General features: G+C 42.0%; 1 protein-coding gene across 2 annotated transcripts in view; it reads right to left on the reverse strand.

Moving 5' to 3' along the window:
- Positions 1-5,515: 5,515 nt before the first annotated feature.
- gphnb (gephyrin b) overlaps positions 5,516-25,000 on the reverse strand; it is a gene marked incomplete at its 5' end in the record, with an annotated part of 117,353 nt that continues 97,868 nt past the window's right edge. For both annotated transcript variants that reach the window (XM_080790502.1, XM_080790501.1), the window contains 14 exons: positions 5,516-5,710; positions 6,952-7,048; positions 8,287-8,390; positions 8,533-8,597; positions 9,397-9,470; positions 10,926-11,013; positions 11,291-11,412; positions 12,190-12,343; positions 13,724-13,782; positions 14,359-14,478; positions 16,237-16,292; positions 16,519-16,611; positions 20,223-20,360; positions 23,142-23,184. In XM_080790502.1, the coding sequence (XP_080646628.1) occupies positions 5,577-5,710; positions 6,952-7,048; positions 8,287-8,390; positions 8,533-8,597; positions 9,397-9,470; positions 10,926-11,013; positions 11,291-11,412; positions 12,190-12,343; positions 13,724-13,782; positions 14,359-14,478; positions 16,237-16,292; positions 16,519-16,611; positions 20,223-20,360; positions 23,142-23,184 (1,347 nt within the window). In that variant the 3' untranslated portion in view covers positions 5,516-5,576. The remainder of the gene's footprint in view (positions 5,711-6,951; positions 7,049-8,286; positions 8,391-8,532; positions 8,598-9,396; positions 9,471-10,925; positions 11,014-11,290; positions 11,413-12,189; positions 12,344-13,723; positions 13,783-14,358; positions 14,479-16,236; positions 16,293-16,518; positions 16,612-20,222; positions 20,361-23,141; positions 23,185-25,000) is intronic.

Raw genomic sequence — 25,000 nt, forward strand, 5'->3', positions numbered from 1 at the left:
CACAATGAAGATGAATGAGACATGGCATACGTGGTACAATAATGAAGGTGTGCACGCACGCACGCACACACACACACACCACACACAACACACACACACACAGTGACACACACACAAACTTCATCATGGGGATTTTAAACATGTGTACTACTATTTTAAATTTATCCCAATTTGCCCAGTTACTCTCAAGCTGTCCCATTAGTACACCAGCTGTCCACGTTAAAACATGCTAGTTTTAGAATTTGCTACACATTTGCTGGCTCAGGCTGATTGACAAAGAAGTACTTGGTCCGAGACCGAGAGAGGAACTGGGGTAACAAATTAATAGAGTGTTTCCTCTGGGGAAACCAATCTGGAAGAACACATTTTGGGTGTGGATTAAACCCTCCTCTTCACTGCAGCACTGCCAACAACACAACCATAACACACACAGGCAGCAACACTTGTTGTTGAGTCTACATTATAGTGTTGCTCCATCTTTGGTGGTGTAGCTGAGCCACAGTTATAAACACCTGCTGTTGGATATAATTAATAAATGTACGTCAAGAGGGTGAAATCAGAAACTGTCCTCATTCGTTAAGTCGACCCAGTTAGCTGCTGGTTTTACAGCCCAGGGTCAGACAGACTTCAATGGCAGAGTTGTTTCAGCAGAACATAACTCTCGACAGTCCAAAAAAGACTAGGCCTATCACTGATCTGATGCTCTACTACTGTAGAGTCAGAGGAACAATGTAATTCACTGTTAGGAGATGCAGAGTATCAACACGCAGCAGCAGCAGGTTTAGCCTGTTTAACTTTGGACCATTTCATTTGGACCCGCACTTACAAAGTGATCCAGCTGCATTCCTAGCATGATAACCGATAAGGCACAGCAAAACTACTTTGTTTTACTAAAATAAACAAGTTACTGCGTACTTAGCTATAATAGCCAAGACGTCGGGCAGACCTAGCAGAGCACATTACTCACCGCTCAAAGGGAGCTGACTGGCTTGGAGAAGTAGCAGGCATTCTTCTTCCTGTGTTTTCCGGATGTTTCTTTTGTGTTTTTTTATTTTTATTTTCACCAGCAGAAGAATGGTAGCATAATACCGCTACCATCTCTCTCTCTCTCTCCCCCCCCTCTCTCGACTCTCTCACATGACCGACCGTGTGGTTTAGCCTCTTTCTTCTTTGAGTTGGTAGAGAGGGACCGTCGGGACAGCTCAAACCATTGCGGTAAACTGCGCCTGGAGTTTGAGTCATCTCTTGGCAACTCTGTGGCTCCACAGCGCCACAGCATGCGATAGTGGTCAGCCTGGAGTATTTATTTATAATAAATAAATAAAACATTTTTGACATTTTTTCCGTACACTCTTGATTGATGTGACCTGTGACCTGTCCTGACCCACTGAAATACCGTTCGTCACAACACATCGCCTTGTGAGCTTGTATATCGGCTATTTTCAAATAATCTAGACAGGGGAAGGTTGAAACTTTTAATTTTTATGCTTATTAAACACATTTTGCTGGGGAGCCCCTGGCCTGGAACCCCTGTTCCATATGGCTTCATTGAGGGGGGACCCCATTTGAGAAGCACTGGTCTCAGTGGTCTGTTCCAACAAAAATAAGTAATATCAATATACATTGATTTATTGAATATTGTATGAACAATTTGCAAAAAGTACAGAGACACATTATACAATAATGCTTAAAGGATAACACAAAAAGGGCTTGTTTCCATTGTGGTCCTGTCAGTGTTCAACTCATCAACACATAATAGGCCCAAAGACATACAATCTATACAAGAAGGCATATCATTCTTTTTTTTCCTTTTTTTTTTGCATCCTCGTCTGGATGGCACCTAAAGACTTTTATAGTAAGGAGGGTATAGGAGTCACACATTTTGATGGCTGTTAGGGCATTCCATATTTTAGTCCAATTAGCCTATTGCCTATGGACAAGTAAGCATAGAAAACAAATAAATGCATGTCAGTGCTGCGCGCGCACACACACACACACACACACACACACACACACACACACACACACACACATTCAAAGGAGGTTTTTTTTGTGCCTTTTTAGAACATCCTGATCCCATTTTATTCACTGTAGCCTAACTGAATTACTGAATAGATGCTTGTCACCATGACTATGGCTATTTCATCATCTCCAATTTAATGGGATATATTCTGTCATTTCACCTGGCAGAGCAGAACTGAAGCTGCTTAAATCTCAGGCAGCATCTTCACCAAAGCTTCCAGAAGCCTTTTTCCTCCTGTATTTTCTCTGAGCGTAATCCTCTCTGAAACCTTCTGCGCTTACGGTAACCTCTATTCCTCATTAAGGCCCTGTCCTGTGCATGCATGTTGGATCCTTATAGGAAAGAACACTGTTTAAAAATAAAATATATAAATGGTGCATGTATATAGGCCTTTATCCAAATGCTTTACGACGTGCATTAGTATATTAACACATTCATTCGGGGGAGATGCAATGCAAATGAAAGACATACTGTGTATCCCTATTCCCTGACATAATTTTATTAACGGACAGAATTCTATTTTATTTGAATGATGAAACCCAGCTGCCATTAATAGTTGGAAATGGAAATGGAGATTGTAATTGCGGAAATTGCGGAAATGGTGGAAATGGAAATTGCGGAAATGCGGAAATGGAAATTTTGGAAATTGCGGAAATTGCGGAAATTGAAATTGAGGAAATTGCGGAAATGGAAATTGCGGAAATGGTAATTGCGGAAATTGCTCTTCACTTATAGCTATCTATTTTCAGGTAGATTGTTTTATTTTACTCAGTTTACTCATTTTTTTTCATGAAAAAGGTCATAGCTGGGTAATCTATTTTCAGGCAAATTGTGTTTATTGTATTTTATTTTACTCAGCCATAACAATTTATTTTCTGTTAACCAACTTGCTGGCTGGCAGGCAGGCAGACAGCTACTCATAGACAGGCAGGCAGACAGACAGCTACTCATGGAGAATTGGACAGGCAGGCAGACAGCTACTCATGGACAATTGGACAGGCAGGAAGGCAGACAGCTACTCATAGACAGACAGACAGCTACTCATGGACAATTGGACAGGCAGGAAGGCAGACAGCTACTCATAGACAGACAGACAGCTACTCATAGACAATTGGGCAGGCAGGCAGACAGCTACTCATGGACAATTGGACAGGCAGGAAGGCAGACAGCTACTCATAGACAGGCAGACAGACAGCTTCTCATGGACAATTAGGCAGGCAGGCAGACAGCTACTCATAGACAGGCAGACAGACAGCTACTCATGGACAATTAGGCAGGCAGGCAGACAGCTACTCAGACAGGCAGACAGACAGCTACTCATGGACAATTGGACAGGCAGGCAGGCAGACAGACAGCTACTCATAGACAGGCAGGCAGACAGCTACTCATAGACAGGCAGACAGTAAGACAGCTACTCATTGACAGACAGACAAATAACTACTCATGGACAGACAGACAGACAGGCAGGCAGGCAAAGAGCTACTCATGTTATGTTATGTTATTATAACAGCTACTCATGTTATGTGCAATAATTGTGCAGTTATGGAAACAGCTCTTTGTGTTTATGCAAGAAAATGTAACACATTTATTTATTTACATATTGTGTGCATGCACATTGTACTTTGATACATTTTGCGAAAATAAAGCAATTGAAAGAGAGAAGTTATCAAGTATCATTAATGTCGTAATTTTATCTACTGGCCCCTGGCCCCTTGCCATTTTTGTAATGTGGCCCACAGGTAAATCTATTTGAGTATCCCTGATATAGTGTATGTACTATGCATGTATGGATGCATCCGATTGTTAACCACATGACATGAACCGCAAGACAAATTTCAGTGTGAGCTGAGCTGAGGCATGTCAGAATAATGTACAGAAATATAGCTCTATACAACAAGTTCACAGGCGTTGCAACACATTACTTATACCAAATAGCTTGGTTAAACCAAGCTCATACCCATTTCAACCATTATGCCTGATGCACCAAAGAACAAAATCACTGCTTTTCTTTTTGATATATTTTATTAAAAAAGGAAAACCAACAAGAACTTTTTTTTTCTTTTTTACATAATGATCAAGGATTTTTTATTATCTTAGTGTCTTTCATCAGTTTCATATCATTACAGAAAATGTTATAGTACAGCGTTGTTCAATGTCTCCTCATTGCTTAATAATTTCCTTAGGAGTGCTGGTCACATATATCTGTACAATATGGTTCATATTTTTTTTCTGTACATTTTTTGTGAAGTTGGTTAAAAAGGCTGTCAGCACTTAAAGAAGCTGTTTCTTTTTTTTCTCTTTATTTTCAGTAGTTGATCAAATAAAATATTATTTTCCCAGGTTTGGCTCTTGCCCCTGGGTGTTGAGTGGGGGGGGGGGGGGGGTTGGGGTCGGGAGCGAAAGTTTTACACCCGGTCACCGTGAATATAAAGCCCAACATATACTTCGCCGTACGATGGCATCGCTCGCCGTAAAAACAGCCGATCTGCAAGCTCACATCTGCACCGTTTTCGGCGAGCGCCACCATAGCACGACAGGAGTACGAATCGAGCATTTAGGAAGCTTCAGGGTCTGGGCAGACTGGAGCGTGCCCGCCCACAGGGTCTCGGGCGGACTGGGGCATGCCCACCCTCAGGGTCTATAGGGCAGATTGGAGCCGCTCCAGCCCACCGAGCCCCCTGTGTGGGTGACATGCACGCTCACTGCGTGGCCGTGCATGACCCCGCCGGGTCTCGGCGGACCGGGCCGTGCATGCCCACATCTTCTCCTAGCACCACCTCTCCCCTGCCCAGGCATTTTGGCACTGCGCACATAAACAAGACTCACAAGATAAACAACAAGCAAAGCTCGGTGTGAAAGCCATTATGATGCATACTAATGAGAGAAAAACTGAAGTGTCACCTTGACAGGGTGCTCAAAAAGAGGAGTAAGTGGCTTAGAGGTGCCCCCCCACGCCCACCCGCCTTCCTCTTTAGCCAAGCAGCGTGGGAATCCCGAGTCCTCCTCAAAGTTTTCTTCATTAAAAATAAATAAATAAATAAAAATAAAAATATTTTTTTTCCACTAAAGATGAGAAAATTATAAATTCTTTTTTTTTGTTGTCCTGGCAGGCACCTACAGCTGTCTATTAAAATGCTACTGCTATAGATAAGGTCTAGCATTGAACACACAAAGCAATTGCAATGAAAGGAACGAAGTTGCCTTAATATAATAATGATAATAAGAATAATAATGATAATAATAATAAGAATAATCATAATAATATATTACAGAATAAATCTCTTTTTATAATTAGATTTTTTTTTCATTAAAAGTTATATTTTTCTTTGTTTGAAATACTATACTCTTTTTTTAAATTAGTTTTTTTCCCCCCATATGTATCTAGGTTGTGATCAAGATGTTGACTAATACCTCAACGTTTATCCAAATCAATAAAAACTAGCTGTGCCGTTGCATATTACAGAATAGTCAATGATATGTGGACATGCACCGTGTGAACCCATTCCAACCCTCTCCTATGTGAAGCCAACTCTCCGATCCCTCGACGATGACATCATAGCCGTCCGATTACCATGACGTCCACCACCTCGCCCTTGTGCAGCTCCACGTATTGCTCTGTTTTTGGAGGTAGCATCAGGAGCCCGTTAGCACTGCGCATGCTCATCAGCCTACTGCTCACCTGGTTCCCTGCATAGGAACGGGGATAGGATAGATAGGTGGTGAAGATGGAAGCATGAATTAACTCGCTAAGACCTGGGAACCAGATTGTACAAAATGTCTTCTAAGCAGTTTTCTGAAAAGCTTATGTTGCTACAGTATATATCAGTGGTGCTCAAACGTTTTACTGTTAAGGACAACCCATGTATTTGGCCGCCGACCCCCATCTCCAAAATATATTTTTCCAGCCAGGGACCCCCAGAAGCAAAGATTGGAGTAAAAAGAAAATCGCTTTAGGTTGTTTCCCTGAATTTTTTGTCTTGTTTTTTTATTTCATATTTTCTTTTTGTCTACAGTATTTCGCTTTGTCTTTGTGAATGTCTTGCTTATTGTTGTTGCTTATATAATATCTTGATCACTTTCACCTTTTAATCTCTTTGTACAAATTGTCAAGATTCTTCCAAAAATAGCAAAGCTCGTAGCACTATGAGCTTGTATATCTATGCGGAAAGGACAAAAATTGATCATGTTAGTGTTTTGCCAATGCCATGCCAATCTTAGAAATGTACACCACACATAGGACACACATCCTCAGTGTTAATGTAACTCTCAGTTTACGAAAATGTAACCAATTGGACCAGTAATTGTCCAATTGGTTACGGTTGCACACTCTCAGGGTTAGAAGCTCAACAGATTTAGGGTAATTTCATAGTACTCCTCAAAGTGTAAATAGGACCCCCGTGCTGGTTACCAAATCAATAATATATATCACAAAATATCAAATTAAAAGTGATTTTATTAATAGCTTACAAGCTTCCGCTGAAAAAACCCAAATAGTCCATTAGATGCTATGATTAACACTGTATTCAAACATAGCAATGAAAACACTATAGCCAGAGGCAGAGCAACAGTCTGTTGTTCAGAAATAACAGACCACAGAATGCCTTAACTTTTCAATCTGAATCGAGCATTCAATGCTGTTTGATAGACTTTGGTGACACAAGGGTAATGTAGCAATCCTCTCTCCTTATACAGATGTTGGTTATTTGTTTTGCCTGACCACAAATAAGAATGTTTAGCATATTGTTTAGACAGATGCTAAGATTACCTGGTGTAATAGTTTATTTTAATCACAATTATTCTCTTTGCACTCTACATATGTGACTATTTATTTGTTTCTTGACAAGGGTCATTTATTTTTACAAGGGTCAATTTTATACTGTTAAATGCCTAAAATTGTTAATGAAAGTGCATTGATCCTGCGTGAGTACCTGTGCTCTGTGCCCACGGTAGAGGCTCCTGGTGATGCCATGTCAGAATGCAGCGGTGGTATTCAGGGCGAGGGTCTAGCTTCACATCACAAGACAACTGCAAAGAAATCATAACGGATGGGTTTCATGAGTCCTTATGACGTGTAGACATTTCACCATGTGTACATCTGCGCCTTGTGGCAATAGCTATTGAACTTGATTGAAATTATCTACTTAACTCCTTTTACACTGGACTTGGGAAGTATTGACTTTTCTTGCATTGCATATCGCTACCTGGAAAGTCATGCCGTTTTTTGCTACAGTACTAGGAATACTAGATGAGTGGCTTTAATATATTTAGATAATGTCAAGAAGTCAACGAAAGAAAAAGTGTGTTAAATTGATTAATGCTTTCCTCTCAATTCTGAGAAATATTATGCCAATATAATTTGACCTGGGTCTTATTACAACCAGATCGGAGAGATATTACTGCATCTGGCAATGCCTACTTTCAAAGCCATCAATCTCACCACTAAGTGGCAGTAATGGCTCAATATTAGTCCTCTACCTCCTCCAATAAAAAATTCTAATGAAGAAGTATCACGGTATCATGGATAGCGCCATGGAGGTTGGACCAGATGTCATGACTGACATTTCCTGTGAAAAACGGGAATGTAACAATATAATATAATTAACTGGAGATGTGGTTGAAGGAATGAAGGTTAAACTATACATGTGTTAAGAGGATATGACTAAGAGGATATGACAATCATGACATCTTCTCTTGCCAAGCTCCTTGTACTGTATATAACCTGAGATGGAGAGGAGCAGCGTGTACATTTGTTTTAGAGTTTAAATACCATAGGCTCATGCATGTACAAATATGCACTTTGATGTCAAAACAGAAGAATTTCATATTCCCTCTTGCATCACTCCTTTATCTCATCTCTGGTTTTCTCTGAATTTGCTACTTGTCAGAAAAGAAAGGGTCTGTTGTTCTTGGAGAGAAAGTCAAGGTGTCATATAGCGCACGCCGCACAATGATCACACATTTCTCTCAGAATAAAATCTACCCCTTTTTGAATTACTTGCCAAGCTTCAGAGGCAGAACAGGTCATAGCGGGTCACCTAAAAAAAGCAAATGTCAGCAGAGAAGATAAAAGAGAAGAGGAGCCCACACACTACAAACCCCATATGTACACCTTTGTCAACCGTTGTCAAATAAAGGTGTGCATACAGGAATGCTGGCTCTACTCTCTTCTCCAACCTTAAATCAGGATCATCGTTTTCCAAACATACATCACATTTTGACTTTGTGTTTTGTATGGCACGTGGTGATCATTTCTGCGGGCCTACCCTCGCTTTGATAATGGTGGGCCTTGGGTCCAGAATCCCCTGCATTTTCCTCAGAGCAGGGATGACAAAGAGGTTACAGGTGACAACAGCGGACACGGGATTACCTGGCACAAACGGACACGTAGAGATGGAGAGATAGACAGAGAGAGAGAGAGATATGGAGAGTGAGGAGAGAACAATGGGTGAATAACCTCTCTTCGGAAGCAGACGGATATATTTGCTCTTTCTCTCAACTTCACACACTACCTGGGAGGGCAAAGATAAGTTTGCGAGCACCATCCATGTCCAAGGTGGCAAATGTTGTTGGTAGACTGAAAAAGAAAAAGAGAAGAAAGAAATTCATTTTTTATTTGTTTCTGCACTATGAAAATATGCTGAAATAATGTGTCACGGCAAGATCAAAGAGAGTCTTGTAACTCTTTCTAAACAGCTAAAGTAGCTGTTTTACAAGCTCAAAAGAAAAAATGTGGCGCTTTGCGTGTTGAGCGTGCAGATCTGCTACTTGTTATGCTTTTGTGTGATGTTGTATGGTCAAGTAGGGCATTCATTTATGAAAAAACACAACATGTTACAATATGGAGATACTAGGTTTCTGCTCAACAGCAACGATATATATAATAATCATAATTAGCATGCAAATATAATATAGGGACCGTTGTTCTCAAATTGTTGATTATATTCATACCTTGCTGTCTAATAAGCAGAATAATATGAGACTGTCATAATTAGAAAATAAGCTTCTGAGCGACCCAATAGTCGAGAGTGGTTAAGCAGCATATAAAATACCACATAGGCAGACAATTTGCTGAGTGTCACCCCTTTATACTCTCTCTGCATTTCCTTTATCTCTCCAGTCTCCACTGCTGCTTCCAATAAAGGTAAAAGAAATACCCCCAAAAAATATAAAAAGAAAGAGAAAATATACCCCTGTCAGGGGCAATTTTCCAATAATGACCGCCTCACTGTAAAGAATCCCTTTGTACCCAAAGCACTTCTTAAGATACATATTACATGTTATGTTTTTTTTATTTTATTCCATGAACTCTTATTTATTGATGTGGTGTTCTTTGTTATGAACTTATTGTGAATTTTCGTAGTTAATTTTCTTACCCTGGTTTCATGAAAACCCGGCCAAAGTGTATTTGAGCGTGAAGATCAATATCCAGGACCTGTTTCAGATAGTCCTGGAAGAAGAAAAAACAATCACATATGAGCGGTCTTGACCCCAGAAGCCATAGAAAAAGACGATTGACAATATTTGGACTAATATCATGGTCAGGCACTGTAGCCGTGCAACCCAAGGTTTTACAGCTCAACAGATACAGACATAAAGAACCATAATGAACTTAATGTACTACTAACAGCAGGCTTAAAATTAATCAGCAGTTAAGTAGAGTTCTATTATGGCTATGAATGAATACAACAAGACCACTCACATCATTCTACACCTCGGTAACATACTGTGCAACATACACCACTGTTAAATCACCTCCAATCCCTCCTATAGCTAGCCTGGCTAAAGCCAGACGCAAATCAGCCGCTGGCACATTTTTCTTTGCCTGCTGGCGGATATGAGTCTGGCTTATTAGCCAGGCTATCCTAAAGCCCACATGCATATTCCTTTACATACTCCTGTCCTCATACTCACCACTGACCACAATTCTTTTTTTTTTGTTCATTTATTAATTTATGTAATTGTTTTATATCTTGAGCTATTTCAATTCTGTACTGTTTACCGTATACTCTATGTATATTTTCTATTTGTATTTATGCTATAAGAATTGTAATGACACTATGATTGTATAAGTTGCCAAATTTTAAATAAATCATGTGAAAAAAGGAAAGAAAAGGGAAACGTACTACATCAGTCAAATAAAGGCAGCTTTTCCTTTGTGTTTTAAGTGTTGGGGCACTACAAAATACAAGTGCACACTACAGACACTATACATGAGTAATCACTGCTGAAGTTCCTCACTTCTACCAGAGTGTGTCAGCAAAGCACAGGGCTGTCTGTGGGTGTGTGTCTGTCATTACAGTCATAATTACAATTCAGTAAAATTAATCTGACGTCATTTTGTAGTGCTACGTTACGTCCGGGTCGAAGTGGCACCAGTGGCTCCTGTCCGCTTCTCATTGTAAATAGAATATCTAAATGCGTGAATCTTTTTACAATGATGTTATTTTTCAGAAGGGGAAGCCATTGAGGTTTAAAATGGGTCTTAATGCTTCCAACTCGAGTATAATTATTAATGTTTTTTAAGTGTCCATGACAAAGAAAATATATAATGTGGAGACAATAAAGACTATTATTATCATTATTATTGAAGGTGGTAACAGTCCATTTGCTCAGTACAATATTTCGGGGGCATATTTAGAATGTGTGCAGGCTTGAGTACTGTATGTTGAATCTAGTTTGCAATTAATGAGGATTTAGTTGACACAATGAAATAAAATGGCAATAGTATTCCGTGTAGGGCAGACGGCCTGTCACAGCCAGACTTTCGTGGTTGTTTTCGTCTCAGATTTAGTCCGACGGAGCGTCACAGTATAACTCTATGGGGACACAAAAGTGACACAAAAGTAGGACCCAGAAGTATCTCTGGAGGGGGCGCTCACATCATGGATAAAATACTGAATACCTTCTCTCCCATGGACACTCCTCCTGAGGTGATGATGACATCAGCACGGCTGATCCCTTCATTCAGAGCATTGAGGAGGTCATCGGGGCTGTAGGATGGACACGCAAGCACACACACACACACACACACACACACACACACACACACACACACACACACACACACACACACACACACACACACACACACACACACACACACACACACACACACACACACACACACACACACACACACACACACGCACACGCACGCACGCACGCACACACGCACGGAACATAAGAGTGCACGTTTGGGAATGGAGGGAACAGGATAGACTGTGTACACACTAGGAACAGGAGCTGCACTATAGTAGGAATGCATACTTGTCTCCCACAATGCCCAGGTTGATGGTGGGGTAGCCGTGCTCCTGGATGGTGGCGAGCAAGGTGGAGCGATTGCTGTCCCGGATCTTCCCAGGGTGGAGGTCATCCTCTGGGTTTAGCAGCTAGCACAAAGGACAAGAGAGAAAATAGATATGTATCCACTCCGCATACTATCACTTTGGACGCTAGTTCAAGGGCTATACCAAATCTGGGTTAATTATAATAATCATGAGTGTATTGTTTTTGACTGGCTTCCAGCATTGCAGAGGGCTTTTGTGATTACACACAGTACAAAAAAGAACCTCAATGTGTTAAATGGGGAGTTCCAATTCAACCATACAACCAAACAATACCATGCATTTTGAAACAATATTAAAATAAATGCTGAACTGCGTAATATTGCAGCACACACACGCGTGCACGTGTGTGTGTGTGTGTGTGTGTGTGTGTGTGTGTGTGTGTGTACTGCATGTACTGTAGGCTGCATGTAAACCTTCTGCTTAATAAACACTTGGACACGTTCCTAAAAGTGGACACACTTCAACTGAACATATGTGTGTTGTGATGACGTGGCAACATCACGCACAGCTAAAAATGAGATGATATCAATGAACATTAATTCTGGCCATATCTCAACCCTTTTCTCTTGATATTCTTTCCATCTTTCATCAAATCAATTCTCACAGAACAAAATGTCAGAATGCAAATTATGTTGAATAAAAATGGCTCCAAATATAGCAATGATACATCCATTATTTGAAAACACCTTGGCTTGAAAAGCAGGAATGTAAAACGTTAAATCTCATGGGATATGATCGTCATCATTATTAAACTAAATAAAAACAAAGGTGTTTGGAAATAATGCATAATTATTCAGTAGTGCTACGGTGGTCTCTCACCTCGTTGCCTGTGGACATGACAGCCACCACAGGGAACTTCTGAACCTCCACCTCTGTGACTCCTACTGTGGCGAGGAGACCGATCTCAGACGGACCCATGTGCGTTCCTTTGGCCAGCACGCACTCCCCACGCTTAATGTCATGACCGATAGGCCTGGGGCGGGGCGAGAGAGATGGACGGTTACAGCCTGATATATTTATTTTATAGCTTACAAGTCTAGTTCCATTTTTCTTTTGCATCTTTGTAAAGGAAGACGATAAACATCTTTAACGCATTCTGACCTGAGATCAGATTCATACGAGGTTTCCACTGGACACACACTGGTCTGATTAACCCATTCTGACCTGAGATCAGATTCTAAAAAATGTCAGTCGTTCTTCGATTTTTCAAAAATAGCAGACCTACAAGCTCATAGCGCGCCACTCGGTGGCGCGCTATGAGCTTGTAGATCTGCTATTTTTCAATAGCTAAAGCATAACATGATGCCAACACCAAAAGGGGTTCCCGGCCAGAATGGGTTAAGTTTGAAACTTGAACCAACCATTCTATTCCTCAAACAATGCAAGCGTCTTATCATTTCAGTCTGCCCATGAAAGTGGCTCACACAAATGGAGTAAAATGTTTTTTTTTACAAGAGGATAAGTGGTCACTACAATTTAATTATTATTTAGTATTATCTCCTTCAACTGTTCAACAGTCCAAACAAAGCTGGACCTTCTCAGGTTATGGATTGTTTCTCAGTCAATATCTAACATGCATGAGAAGAAGCAAAAGCTTTGACAGAAATATTCATACGTGAACTCACAACCACATAATTTGCAGTTTGTATTTTGCTTTGTCTTTGACACTGATTCTGAAGTCTAGTAGAAGCCAGGACACCAACACACTAACCCAGTGGTTGCTAAACAATGTTTCAAGGTACACTGGCGTGCTGTGATAATCCAGGCCTTTGGATTTTGTGACGACGACGACGACGACGACGACGACACATTATTATTGCAATATACTGTATACACTTACACAAAAAGTTATGAATTATCTTTTAATTTACGATATCAGTGCATTTCCCCATACAAGGCAAATATATGTATCCATTTTCAAACTGGCATCCCTATTTTGGGTATGTCATTATAGGAAAGACTTTCTATATGTTTTATTTTTAATAGTTTCCCCCACATTTTCAAAAATAGAATAAAAACCCCAAACCCCAAAGTACGAGGCTTAAGTAGGGCTTAAGTGGTTAAAGTTATGAAGTAAATAAAAAGAATCATTTACACATGGTATTTTGCACGAATAAGAATATCATTGGGTGGAAACCTCATACATGTACGTATGTCCAAAACTGTTACCTTTCAAGACTCAAATTCAATAATAGCAAATGCAGCAGATCAGTATCATCAAGAGGTTGCTGCCCGACAGCAACAATATTTTTGCACAGATAAGAATATACAGTAAGTGTGCATTGAGATTTTGGCTTGACCTTTGGTGTGCCTCACTAGGTATACAACAAGTTGTAAAAGCAGCTGCACTGACCTGATGTCCTGTCCTGGGCGTGCTTGGACTAGGATCCGTACCTCCAGCTCCTCTGTGCCCTGAGAACCACAAACATTATGTCACATCCATCAGTCAATGCAGAAATGTTCGCTGTGATCACAGAGATGAACTAGGATTGCAGCTATTTTCACAAAAAGTTGCATGGAAAAAGTTGACAATATTTTATTAAAATCAATTATGGATAGTTTTATATATAGTTTAACACTAGTTTAGAGTTTCATGCAAGTCTGATGTATGATGAATTATTAAATAGGGTTAGCGGCAATTACTCAAAATCTAGTTTCTTTTTTTACGTTGATATTTGTGATAATATAAAGAATAAAATAAATTATCAAAAACACACAGTATTCCATTAATCAAAAATGTAATTGAGAGAATAATCACTAAGAAAACAATCAATATAGTTACAGTGAACACGGAGGTGTTCGCTGTTTCCTGCTGTTTACACTCAGAACCTTTGAACACAGATTGTAAGCTCCATTGAGTGTTTGTATGAACTTCGAGATGTTAGGAGAGAGAGACCTCAACCTCGGAATTTCTACCTGAGTGAGCCGGCTTAAACTGATTGATTGTGTGAGCGTCTTTCCTGTCCAGAGTAGAGAGCTGTGACTCACATCCTCAGACTCGCGGAGCAGTTCTGTGTCTTCCACCTGGACCACGGCGTCGGCCCCACAGGGGATAGGGGCCCCCGTCGTCACTCTCATCACCTGACCTGGCATCACTGTGTGGGTGGGCTGCACACGCGCGCACACACACACACACACACACACACACACACACACACACACACACACACACACACACACACACACACACACACACACACACACACACACACACACACACACACACACACACACACACACACACACACACACACACACACACACACACACACACACACACACACACACACACACACACACACACACACACACACACACACACACACACACACACACACACACGTCATACATGTGCATACTGGTTGCCATTCAAAATGTTTGTGTCTTTCTGTTTGTAAATGGAAACTCCACAAGGCACCATATACTGTACCTGCCTGTTGGGAGCATTCAGGGGTTCAGTGTTTTGCTCAAGGACACTTTGGCACTAACACAGGGGGAGCCACGGAATCAACCGTCCTGCTCCCAAGCGACCGCTCAACCTCCTGAGCCACTGCCACATCTTGTCTGCCTAGTGCTGTGTGGCCTGTTGTATGGCTCCGAGACCTTTTTTCTAAACTTTGATATCGTCGCTGTTGGGCAGAAACCTGTCGTGTTTTTCCCCTCTAAATTTACACCCTACTTGATCATACTACAGTGTCACACAAAAGCATCAAAAGTAGCAGATCTCTACACGCTTGAGCTTTTTCCATCTGATACGTTTGCTGTTTTAGAATTTTATCCCATTCTGACCTGAGATCAGATTCATACGAGGTTTCCACTGGACACACACTGGTCTGATGAACCCATTCTGACCTGAGATCAGATTCTAAAAATGTCAGTCGCTCTTCGATTTTTCAAAAATAGCAGACCTACAAGCTCGTATCGCGCCACTCGGTGGCGCGATATGAGCTTGTAGATCTGCTATTTTTCAATAGGTAAAGCATAACATGATGCTAACACCAAAATGGGTGCCCGGTCAGAATGGGTTATTTGAATCTTGAAAATCCGGACGTGAAAACAAATCCACCCAAAAGTAAACAGTTTTTGGACCCCGACAGAGACAATATCGTTTTTTATATATATCATGTTTGATCATTCATACTCGCAACCGAGGTAAGCTAAACTAAAATAGCGTTTGCAAAACTATTAATTCTTGGTTGCGCGCCGGTGGTGTCACACACTGAAAATAGCAGTTCTGCAAGCGTGATGCAGACATGCAGTGTGAGCTTGTTGATGAGCTATTTTCAGCACACAACCAAATCTAAATCAGGCATACTGTACATCTGTGTGAGATTTTACTTGAAGCAGAGGCATCCAACCAGCATCAATATGTCTCTGTGGAAGAAAGGGAGCAGAACCTCTCTTTCTAGCCATGCTTTGTGGGACCATTAACAAACAGCGTATATATTTAGAAGTCTTACTGGCACCCAACTCAGTCCTGTAGCAATTGTGGGTCAGCAGCACTATGTGCAAATAATTCTCAGTGCTTGAAGGAGGAAGGGAGTGAGCGTCACTCAGGAGCGGCCCTGACGAACTGCGGTCTGTCAGAAGCATCGATCTTGTGTGTGACGCATTCATTGTGGGTATATAATATAATGTGCAGTGCTGTACAAGCTGGCTGTTCGAAGGTCTGCCGCGTGCACATGTTTGTGTGTGAGTTGGAGCGAGAGAGGGAACGAGAGAGTTTCTGTGTGTGTGTGTGTGTGTGTGTGTGTGTGTGTGTGTGTGTGTGTGTGTGTGTGTGTGTGTGTGTGTGTGTGTGTGTGTGTGTGTGTGTGTGTGTGTGTGTGTGTGTGTGCGTGCGTGCGTGTGTGTGTGTGTGTGGACCTGTTCTCCAGCCTGGGACTCTCCAATGATGAAGCGGTCACCCGGGCCGTCAGCCGCTGAAATGAAAGTAAGAATTAATAACACAGCAAATGTGTGAGTGAAACTGTGTGAGTGTGTGTGTGTGTGTGTGTGTGTGTGTGTGTGTGTGTGTGTGTGTGTGTGTGTGTGTGTGTGTGCATGCGAATAACTTGTTTGGAGCATTTGGGGCTCTGGCTACACAGAACAAACAGACATGGAAAGGGAGGGAGACATTGACAGACACACAGACAGTCTGGTTCCTACCTCTCACAGCATAACCATCCTTGACAGAAGCGGGGAAGGGTGGCAGGTTATCTTTGGCATAAACGTCCTGAGCCAGGACTCGACCCATTCCATCTACAGCAGGAGAGAAGGACAAAATACATAACACACCCATTATGATGAAAACACAGAGAGTGGACAGAGGACAGAGAGAGATATGTTGTCTAAGTGTGTGTATAAGTATAGCATCTCTGTGGGTCTTTGTGTTGTGTCTTTGTGTTGGAGTTAATGTGAAGATCTAAGCTTTGCTATGGAGTACACACACACACACACACACACACACACACACACACACAACACACACACACACACACACACACACACATGTTGTATTTTCTCAGATGCTGATGTCGCTGTGTTTGAGCGACTTTCTTAGACTTGGCTGGAGTCTAAACTGCTTGTTAAAAAAAGAAGTGCTGTGACGTTGACTCGAATAAAAATAGAATACAGTTGGTGGTGGTGGTGTGTGTGTGTGGGGGGGGGTGTTGCTTTGTAAAACATTACAAGACACATCAGTGTCTTAAGTTGGTTACATAATGACACAATGACAGGCACAAAATAGTGATGTTAGCCCCATGAATAATCTGCATGCACGCTCGCACACAGGCACGCACGCAGGCACGCACGCACGCACGCACGCACACCATCAGAGTAGGGTGGCTGTCTAAATACCCCCCCTCCCCCTCTCCTCCTAGCAGTGATACATACTCCTTCCTCCTCCACAGAGGATTAAAGAACTTTCCTCCCCGTTCCCCGTCATCATTGATCTATAAATGATGAGCGTCCGCAGGGACGTGTGGTTGGCCCCGGCCCCTCTCTGCCTCCGGGCACCAGAGTCTGGCCATGTATGGCTGTGTCCGCTATGGATGGATGTCTAGTCCCTGACACTGCCTCCGGGGCTGGGAGAGGTGGCAGGATGTCTGAGGTTGCCTTATCATGGAAGGTATATGGATATAGACACGTGTATTTTGTGTGAAGCAAATCTGGTGAGTTTTTATTACTAGAAGAGGCTATTTTATTGCTTGTAATTAGAGGTTAAGGTTAAGGGTATAAGGGTTCAAGTAGTCTCACATAGGCTAATCTCTAAAGACAGATTCAGAGCTCCGTGGCTGAAAATTGGAAGGGATTTTTTTCCATCTTCTTCTTTCCCCCCCCAGATTGCACATAACAGACTTTCAGAGATCTCTTCTTACTGATAAGGTTAGCAACATTCTAATTCTATGCAGGCTAGAGGTGGGCGGCAACTGCATTACAGAACCAATGTAGGAGGGCTGGAGGTCGGTCCTTCCTAATCTATTCTGGGGGGTGTAGGTCTGTCATGTCACAATGTACAGTATGTAAATGTAAATGAATGATCCAGATGATTGGTCAGTGGAAACACTAGTGCAGACATCCGATTGGCAGGGCTGCGCGAGACTATTGTTCAAGTTACAATGCAATAGTGACGATTGAGATTCGGGGGTTAGGGAATGAAGGTTAGGATGATTCTAACAAGTTACACATTGCTGCTTGTTATTTGTGTGTGCGTGCGTGCGTGTCCTGAGTTTCAGAGGCAGTAAAGTGTCTTGCATTAGAAACGTGTACACATAGTTTAACCACTTATTAATTTAAGCCCTATTACCCCCCCCAGGGTTAAAGTCATGTGGACTTAACATGCTCATTGTTGCGACCTCAAACTGGAAGATGCCACACCTCCACCTTCACACACCCTTACCTGTTACACCATGAATTACACACTATGGAGAAAGATGTACCACTTGAGGACACTAGGTGGGGACAAAAACTAGGTTGGATTGGTCTGGAGTCCCAATGGTGTAATGCAGTGGTTCTCAGGCCTTTACATTTCAAGGACCATCATAATTCTGGGAGTTATAGTTATAGACCTGTAAGGGTCCATTTTCAAACTCCCTCAACTCAAGGAACCCTGGCTGAGGGTTCCTGGACATCACTTTGATAAGCACCCTTAATGTCTTTGCAGTGGTGGAATGATTTATTTAATTACTTACGTAAAACTAGCAATACCACAATGTAAACTTTTGTCCAGACTTCTGTGCTTCACAAAATATAACGAAAGCCATTTCAAAGCATATCACATGATGTTAATCATTATGATTGATTTCCATTCTTTTTTTTTAAATCTATCGTTTGATAATAATTTGTAAACTTGTACTTTCAAAGTGTTACCTTCAAAATGAGACCATGCCCATGCATTTATTCCAAACTGTTCGAGAACAACCACTTTACTTTGGGTATTCTGTGTATAGGCATTTTTTTGTGTGCAAATTACACAGAATTGTTGTTGTTAATTGTTAATGTTTACTTGTATTTGGGGACCCCCTGGCACCACTGCTGTAAATCACTAGAACTCTAATAGTCATTGTGTCTTCCAATCCGTGCATTTATAAATGCATGATAGGATTCTTCACCATGCCACTCATTGTTAGCAAAGGAAACACGGACGAGACACCAGGGTTAATGCAGGACGATGCCTCATTTCCTTAAGGAAATTGCTTACTCACTCGCTCGCATTTTCTTTCTATCAAAGTTTGGAGAGACAATGATTGGCTGATTATGGACCAAAATTGTATTCGAGACCCCTCCCCCCACCCAAAAGGCACACGTACACACACGCACACGCACACGCACACACACACACACACACACACACACACACACACACACACACACACACACACACACACACACACACACACACACACACACACACACACACACACACACACACACACACACACACACACACACAACACACACACACACACACACACACACACACACACACACACCATCACATTTTTAACCCTAAAGCCTCAATTATAATTAGTTGTGTTCTGGTGTTGTGCACCCGAGATAGCCAATCTACGACTGCACAACGCGCCACAGCGTGTCCCTAACTAAACTCATCCTATAACGCCAGCCTGAATAGAGCAAAGTCCTGACATCACTCGCTCATCCCACCTGGTTCATGGAAGTTCTTCCTCTATGGAGAATAAGTTCAGAGAGTAGTGAGGACAGCGGAGAAAATCATCGGGACATCACTGCCTTCCATCAAGGACACTGCGCACAACCGCTGTCTGTCTAGGGCCAACATCATCAGGAATGACCCCACCCACCCACACCAGGGACTGTTCACTCTGTTGCCTTCTGGCAGAAGGTATGAAATAATTGTGGTCCAAAAGCAAACAAGGGTTATGGTGTCTCTGCGATATTGTCAGGGAGGTGTCTCTGTATCGTTTACCACCGCCAGTCAGTCACTCATATTTGATACAGTCTGTTTCTAGTGAAAATCTTTAATAATTCAACAGCAGTAACATCGGTGTTTTCTCTCAGTCAGTTGATTCGTCATATCCAAACGGCCTGGATGATGTGTTTATTTTTCAAACACAGGAGGCGATCTAAAATTCCCCTATTGGGATTACAATGCAAATAAAAAGTACATGAACCTGTGGACTTAGCGCCCTACCGATATTGACGCCAGACTTCGGTGCTCTATTTCTCCCTACTTTTAAGCCTATAACTCCTCACATTTTTGTTAACCATAAAACAAGCATTTCTCTTTTGAGGACCAGGAAATTGTCCTCACAATGAACTTCTCATATTACTACTATACTTGGTCACGCCGCGGCCGCACCCCCAAGCCGCACACCACAGCCTCGTCGTCTCACCTCTGTAGTTGATGATTTCGGTGCCCAGGACGGCGGTCATCTCCAGCACAGTGATGAAGGCCTTGTCCATGGAGGTGAGGGGGAAGGGGGACATGCGGTGTCTCCTGGCCACCTTGGTGATGTCCACCGCACTGTGACCTGGGGGAGGAGGGACAGACAGGTTGCCGTTAACCTACAGCGTCAGGGTGGCCAGTCAAGAAGAGAAAAAAAACATACACTGTGCAGGTCATAGCTTGACGGGAAGATTTGAACACACTAAGTATGAACCTGAAGATGTATGAATTCATTCATTCATTCATTCATTCACTAGTCTTAAGCCCCCTTAAACACAAGACCTGAGGCCAAATGTTTTTTGATTCAATTTATATATTTTTAAATCATGTTGCAATATATTGTTGCTGTCTGGTGGAAACAATGTATTCGTCCATATTTAAGTGATGCAACCACTTCAAGGTACAGCAATGTCTGCCCCTATGTATGTCTGTCTGTTTAGGGTACCAATAGGTGTAAAAGTGGCGCTGTTGAGCTAGAAACAGAGAGAGAGAGAGAGAGTGTCGCACTGTTGCCTGCTAATTACAATGTGGAGCGTGTGTGCATGTGAGAGACAGAGAGGGAGGGAGAATACCACACTCTTACTTGTGAGAGAGAGAGTGTTGTCTGCTAATTCCCCCACACGGCAACTCAGGCCGGCACCCTGGGCACGTTCCTGTGGGTCTGGAAGTTCCGGGGACCCCCCGGGGACCCCTACACAGAGTTCCACCACTCACTTCACACGTGGGTGTGATTCTTTTCAATGGATATGTTTTTTAATTGCATCTGTGTCAGATTCTGACGGAAGTTCCCTGCATTCCTCATTGGGCAATTTCGGTGAAAGCTGTACAGAGAAATATGGGCTTTACTGGTGAAAGCGCAGGACGCACTGGGAGGTGGTCGCTATAAGACTTTCGTAGATATAAGAATGTAAAAATCGATAAAATACATCTACGATAGTCTTGATCTAAGGCTATCTTGTATGATGAAGTAGGGCTTAATTTGAAACTTGGAGATATGGTGTAAGTTTCTACCCAACAGTGACGATATTTACGCATATATTTTTCTCATCTTTCAAATGAAAAAGCACCGGAAACTGTTGGAACATGGCTGTGATCTGTTTCTCCCCCATTTTGCTCTCACTGCAAGCAGAACTGTAATCCATGGGGGATTAATCATTAGGGAAATAAATTACTTCATGTTGATGGGGCGATTGTCATCTTTTTTGTGGGCAATCAAGGGCAATAAACCACCTGTGACCTGTGTAACCGCTCAGCTCAATAGAAGACTAGTAATTATCATCAAAAATAGCAAAAGTAGCAGATCCACATTACGCAAATTACTCCGTGCTGTGTTTCAAGCTTGTGAATCTGCTACTTTTTGTGTGACGCTGTAGTTAGTATGAACAAGCAGAGCGTTAATTTACTGAAAAAAACCACAAAAAGTTAAAATATGGAGATAAGACGTTTCTGGCCGACAGTGACGATAGTGCTCCGTTAGTGCTCCTTTTGATTGGAATGAGCGTCAGAAGTCCTTAAAAATCACATCACTGCCTTCCCTGGGACAATTCAGGGAAATGATTTCCAGCACTTTTGCTCAACATTGTAATTGTTTAAATTAATTCTCGTGTCTATCTATCTATAGTTCTTTTGTTTTGGGATCTTATGTTTTCTGATTCATATATTTACGAATTACGAGTGCCGTTGCAAAATGCTGATTTGTATATTGTTGATTTGTGTTCTGTATTCGGCTACATTGAAAATGAGGGCCCGCCCCTCAATTGTTAGTCACAACCGTATACCGTATACACCGGTCTGTGTGTTAGTCGTCAGGCAGGCAGGCAGCATCACACCGCTCTGTGCATACGGTATACTTTCATGTTTATTGATGGTGTCTCTTGTTGTGCCCGGCCGGGCAGGACGATTTTATATGGGGTGCATACATCTGTATACTTGATTCATATTAGTTTGTGGGTGTCTTTATGGTGATGTTATTCGTCTGCACCTATTGTATGTCTTTGCCCTGTAACTGTAACATTTTACTGCTGTGCTGTCTGTCTGTCTACTGGTGCATCTCTCTCTCTCTCTCTCTCTCTTACATTTGTAATCATCGGACAGACCTATACATTAAAATATAAAAGAACCAAACAAAATACACATAATACATACTGTATTGTGCACACCCAATGACTGATCTGGCAAATTCAAAGAAACACACAACACATATCAGCAGATGTCCTGCTGTGTGGACTAAAACATCCCTGTTTGTTTGTAGAGGCTTGTTGAACTGAGTTGGGTGATGGCAGCTGTAGATAACTATTTATCTATAATAATAACTATAATTATTTTCCAATAATATCACTCTAATAATTCCAACATTAAAACAGTATGTAATGCAACGTGTTTCTATGTGTAATCTGCTCTCTCTGTTCTCTCCATCTCTGACGCTCTTTCTCTCTCTCTCTGACTCTCTCTCTCTGTGACTCTCTCTCTGTGACTCTCTCTCTCTCTCTGCCTCACAGCAAAGAATAGGCACAGTGCTTTGAATTTGCCTTGACCCAATTTCTCTCCCTTTTAAACATATTCTTATGCTTCCACAGCACATTCCTATGCTTATCATAAAGCTTAACAGCCGCAGGCATGACATCGCACACGCACACGCACACGCACACACGCACACACACACACACACACACACACACATACACACACACACACACACACACACACACAGAATTGAGTCATATTGCTTGGACTGGTGCTGTATCTGTGCTCTACAAATGAATATAAATACTTTGCAACGTATACAGACACAGAAATTATTCATGTAACACGTGTGGCAACAAACAATAATAGGTCGCTTTCACGGAGGTGCGATGATGTTACTCACTTGATCTAAGGATATTTTCTTTACTGCTGCACCGCGACTGCACCTGGAGACAGAGAGAGCGTTGAGCGGAGAGAGTGAGAGACCACAGGAGCGGGAGAGATAAAGAGATATATAGAGAGAGTGAAGTGAAAGGTGGGGGGAGAGAGAGAGAGAGAGAGAGAGAGAGAGAGAGAGACAGGGGAAGTGAAAGTTTGAGATAAGCCGGGACTGTTCTTTTTTTTCGACATGCTCGAGAGATGAGATGTGTTCACCACAGTCAGAAGAGTCCCAGTCACACTGCGCTGTGCACTTTGTCCTGCCGCAGAGACGGCCTCGTCTCCTGTGTCCGCAGCATTAGCGCCAATGTTTGAAGGGAATGCAAGAATGTCCCAAAACACGCTCGCCCCGGGCCGAATCCGGCGACCACAGGAACGGTCGCCACCAGGTATTCCTAAAGGTAACCTCCAGTCAAACTATGCCTAAGCCTAACCTTATTCCTAAACGTATAACCTCAGCAAAACTATAGCTAAACCTAACCTTATTCCTAAATGTAGCATCAGTAAAACTATGGTCAAACCTAAACTTATTCCTAAACATAGCCTCAGTAAAACTATGGTTAAACGTAACCTTATCCCTAAACGTAACCTCAGCTAAACTATGGCTAAACCCAACCTTATTCCTAAATGTAACATCAGTAAAACGATCTAAATGGTAACCTACAGTAACCTTATTCCTAAATCATGTAATCTCAGTAAAACTATATGCCTAAACCTAACCGTATTCCTAAACGTAACCTCAGTAAAACGATGCCTTACCCCAACTTTATTCCTAAACTTAACCTCAGTAAAACGATGCCTTACCCCAACTTTATTCCTAAACTTAACCTCAGTAAAACGATGCCTTACCCCAACTTTATTCCTAAACGTAACCTCAGTAAAACGATGCCTTACCCCAACTTTATTCCTAAACTTAACCTCAGTAAAACGATGCCTTACCCCAACTTTATTCCTAAACTTAACCTCAGTAAAACGATGCCTTACCCCAACTTTATTCCTAAACTTAACCTCACTAAAACGATGCCTTACCCCAACTTTATTCCTAAACTTAACCTCAGTAAAACGATGCCTTACCCTAACCTCATTCCTAAGGTAACCTCAGCAAAATGAATAAAAGAACCGCTGGGGTGTGGGGGCGAGTGGTCCGCTGAACAAATGGGGACGAGTGTGTTTTGGGGTGAGCAATCGGGTTACCTCTAAAGGAGATCGTAATGGTCTCTCTGGCCATGATACTCTAACGGGCATAGCTATAATAACAGGTGTAGCTATGATCGCCCGACAGTCGTTACAGGGATGCCGTTTCCGAGGGCTTATAAGCCTGCTTGATACTTGGCATCGTGTCTGTCAATAGTGTCACGCACCAGAGATAGCCAATCCTCAATCTCACCACGCTGCTGCGATCGCATCGTGAGCTTGTTGTAGATGTCGCTACGTTTGTGGTGCGTGACACACCGGAAAGCAACAAGTATAAAGCAGGCTTTAGTTATGGGTTCGGGACAAAGGCATCAACATCATCGTCTCTGTCGGGTGGAAACCTCACAAACTGTTACTTTAACGACAAAATCTACAAACTCAAAATGGTGTGTTTCGAGCGTAATTGTGGATCTTGATACTTTTAATGCTTTTGTGTGATGCTGTAGTATGAACAAGTACAGCGTTAATTTACCCAAAAAAAACACATACAAAACGTTTCTGCCCGACAGCAACGACGTACAGGTGACATTCATACCATAGAAATTAACAAGATCATAACAGATGTGTGGACTAGTAACTACAGTGTGACATCAAATGTGGTTGACATGTAAGTGTGGCAGAGTGGTAAGT

This window comes from Protomyctophum bolini (assembly GCF_963924005.1).
Source record: "Protomyctophum bolini genome assembly, chromosome: 19".
Taxonomy (NCBI): Eukaryota; Metazoa; Chordata; class Actinopteri; order Myctophiformes; family Myctophidae; genus Protomyctophum; species Protomyctophum bolini.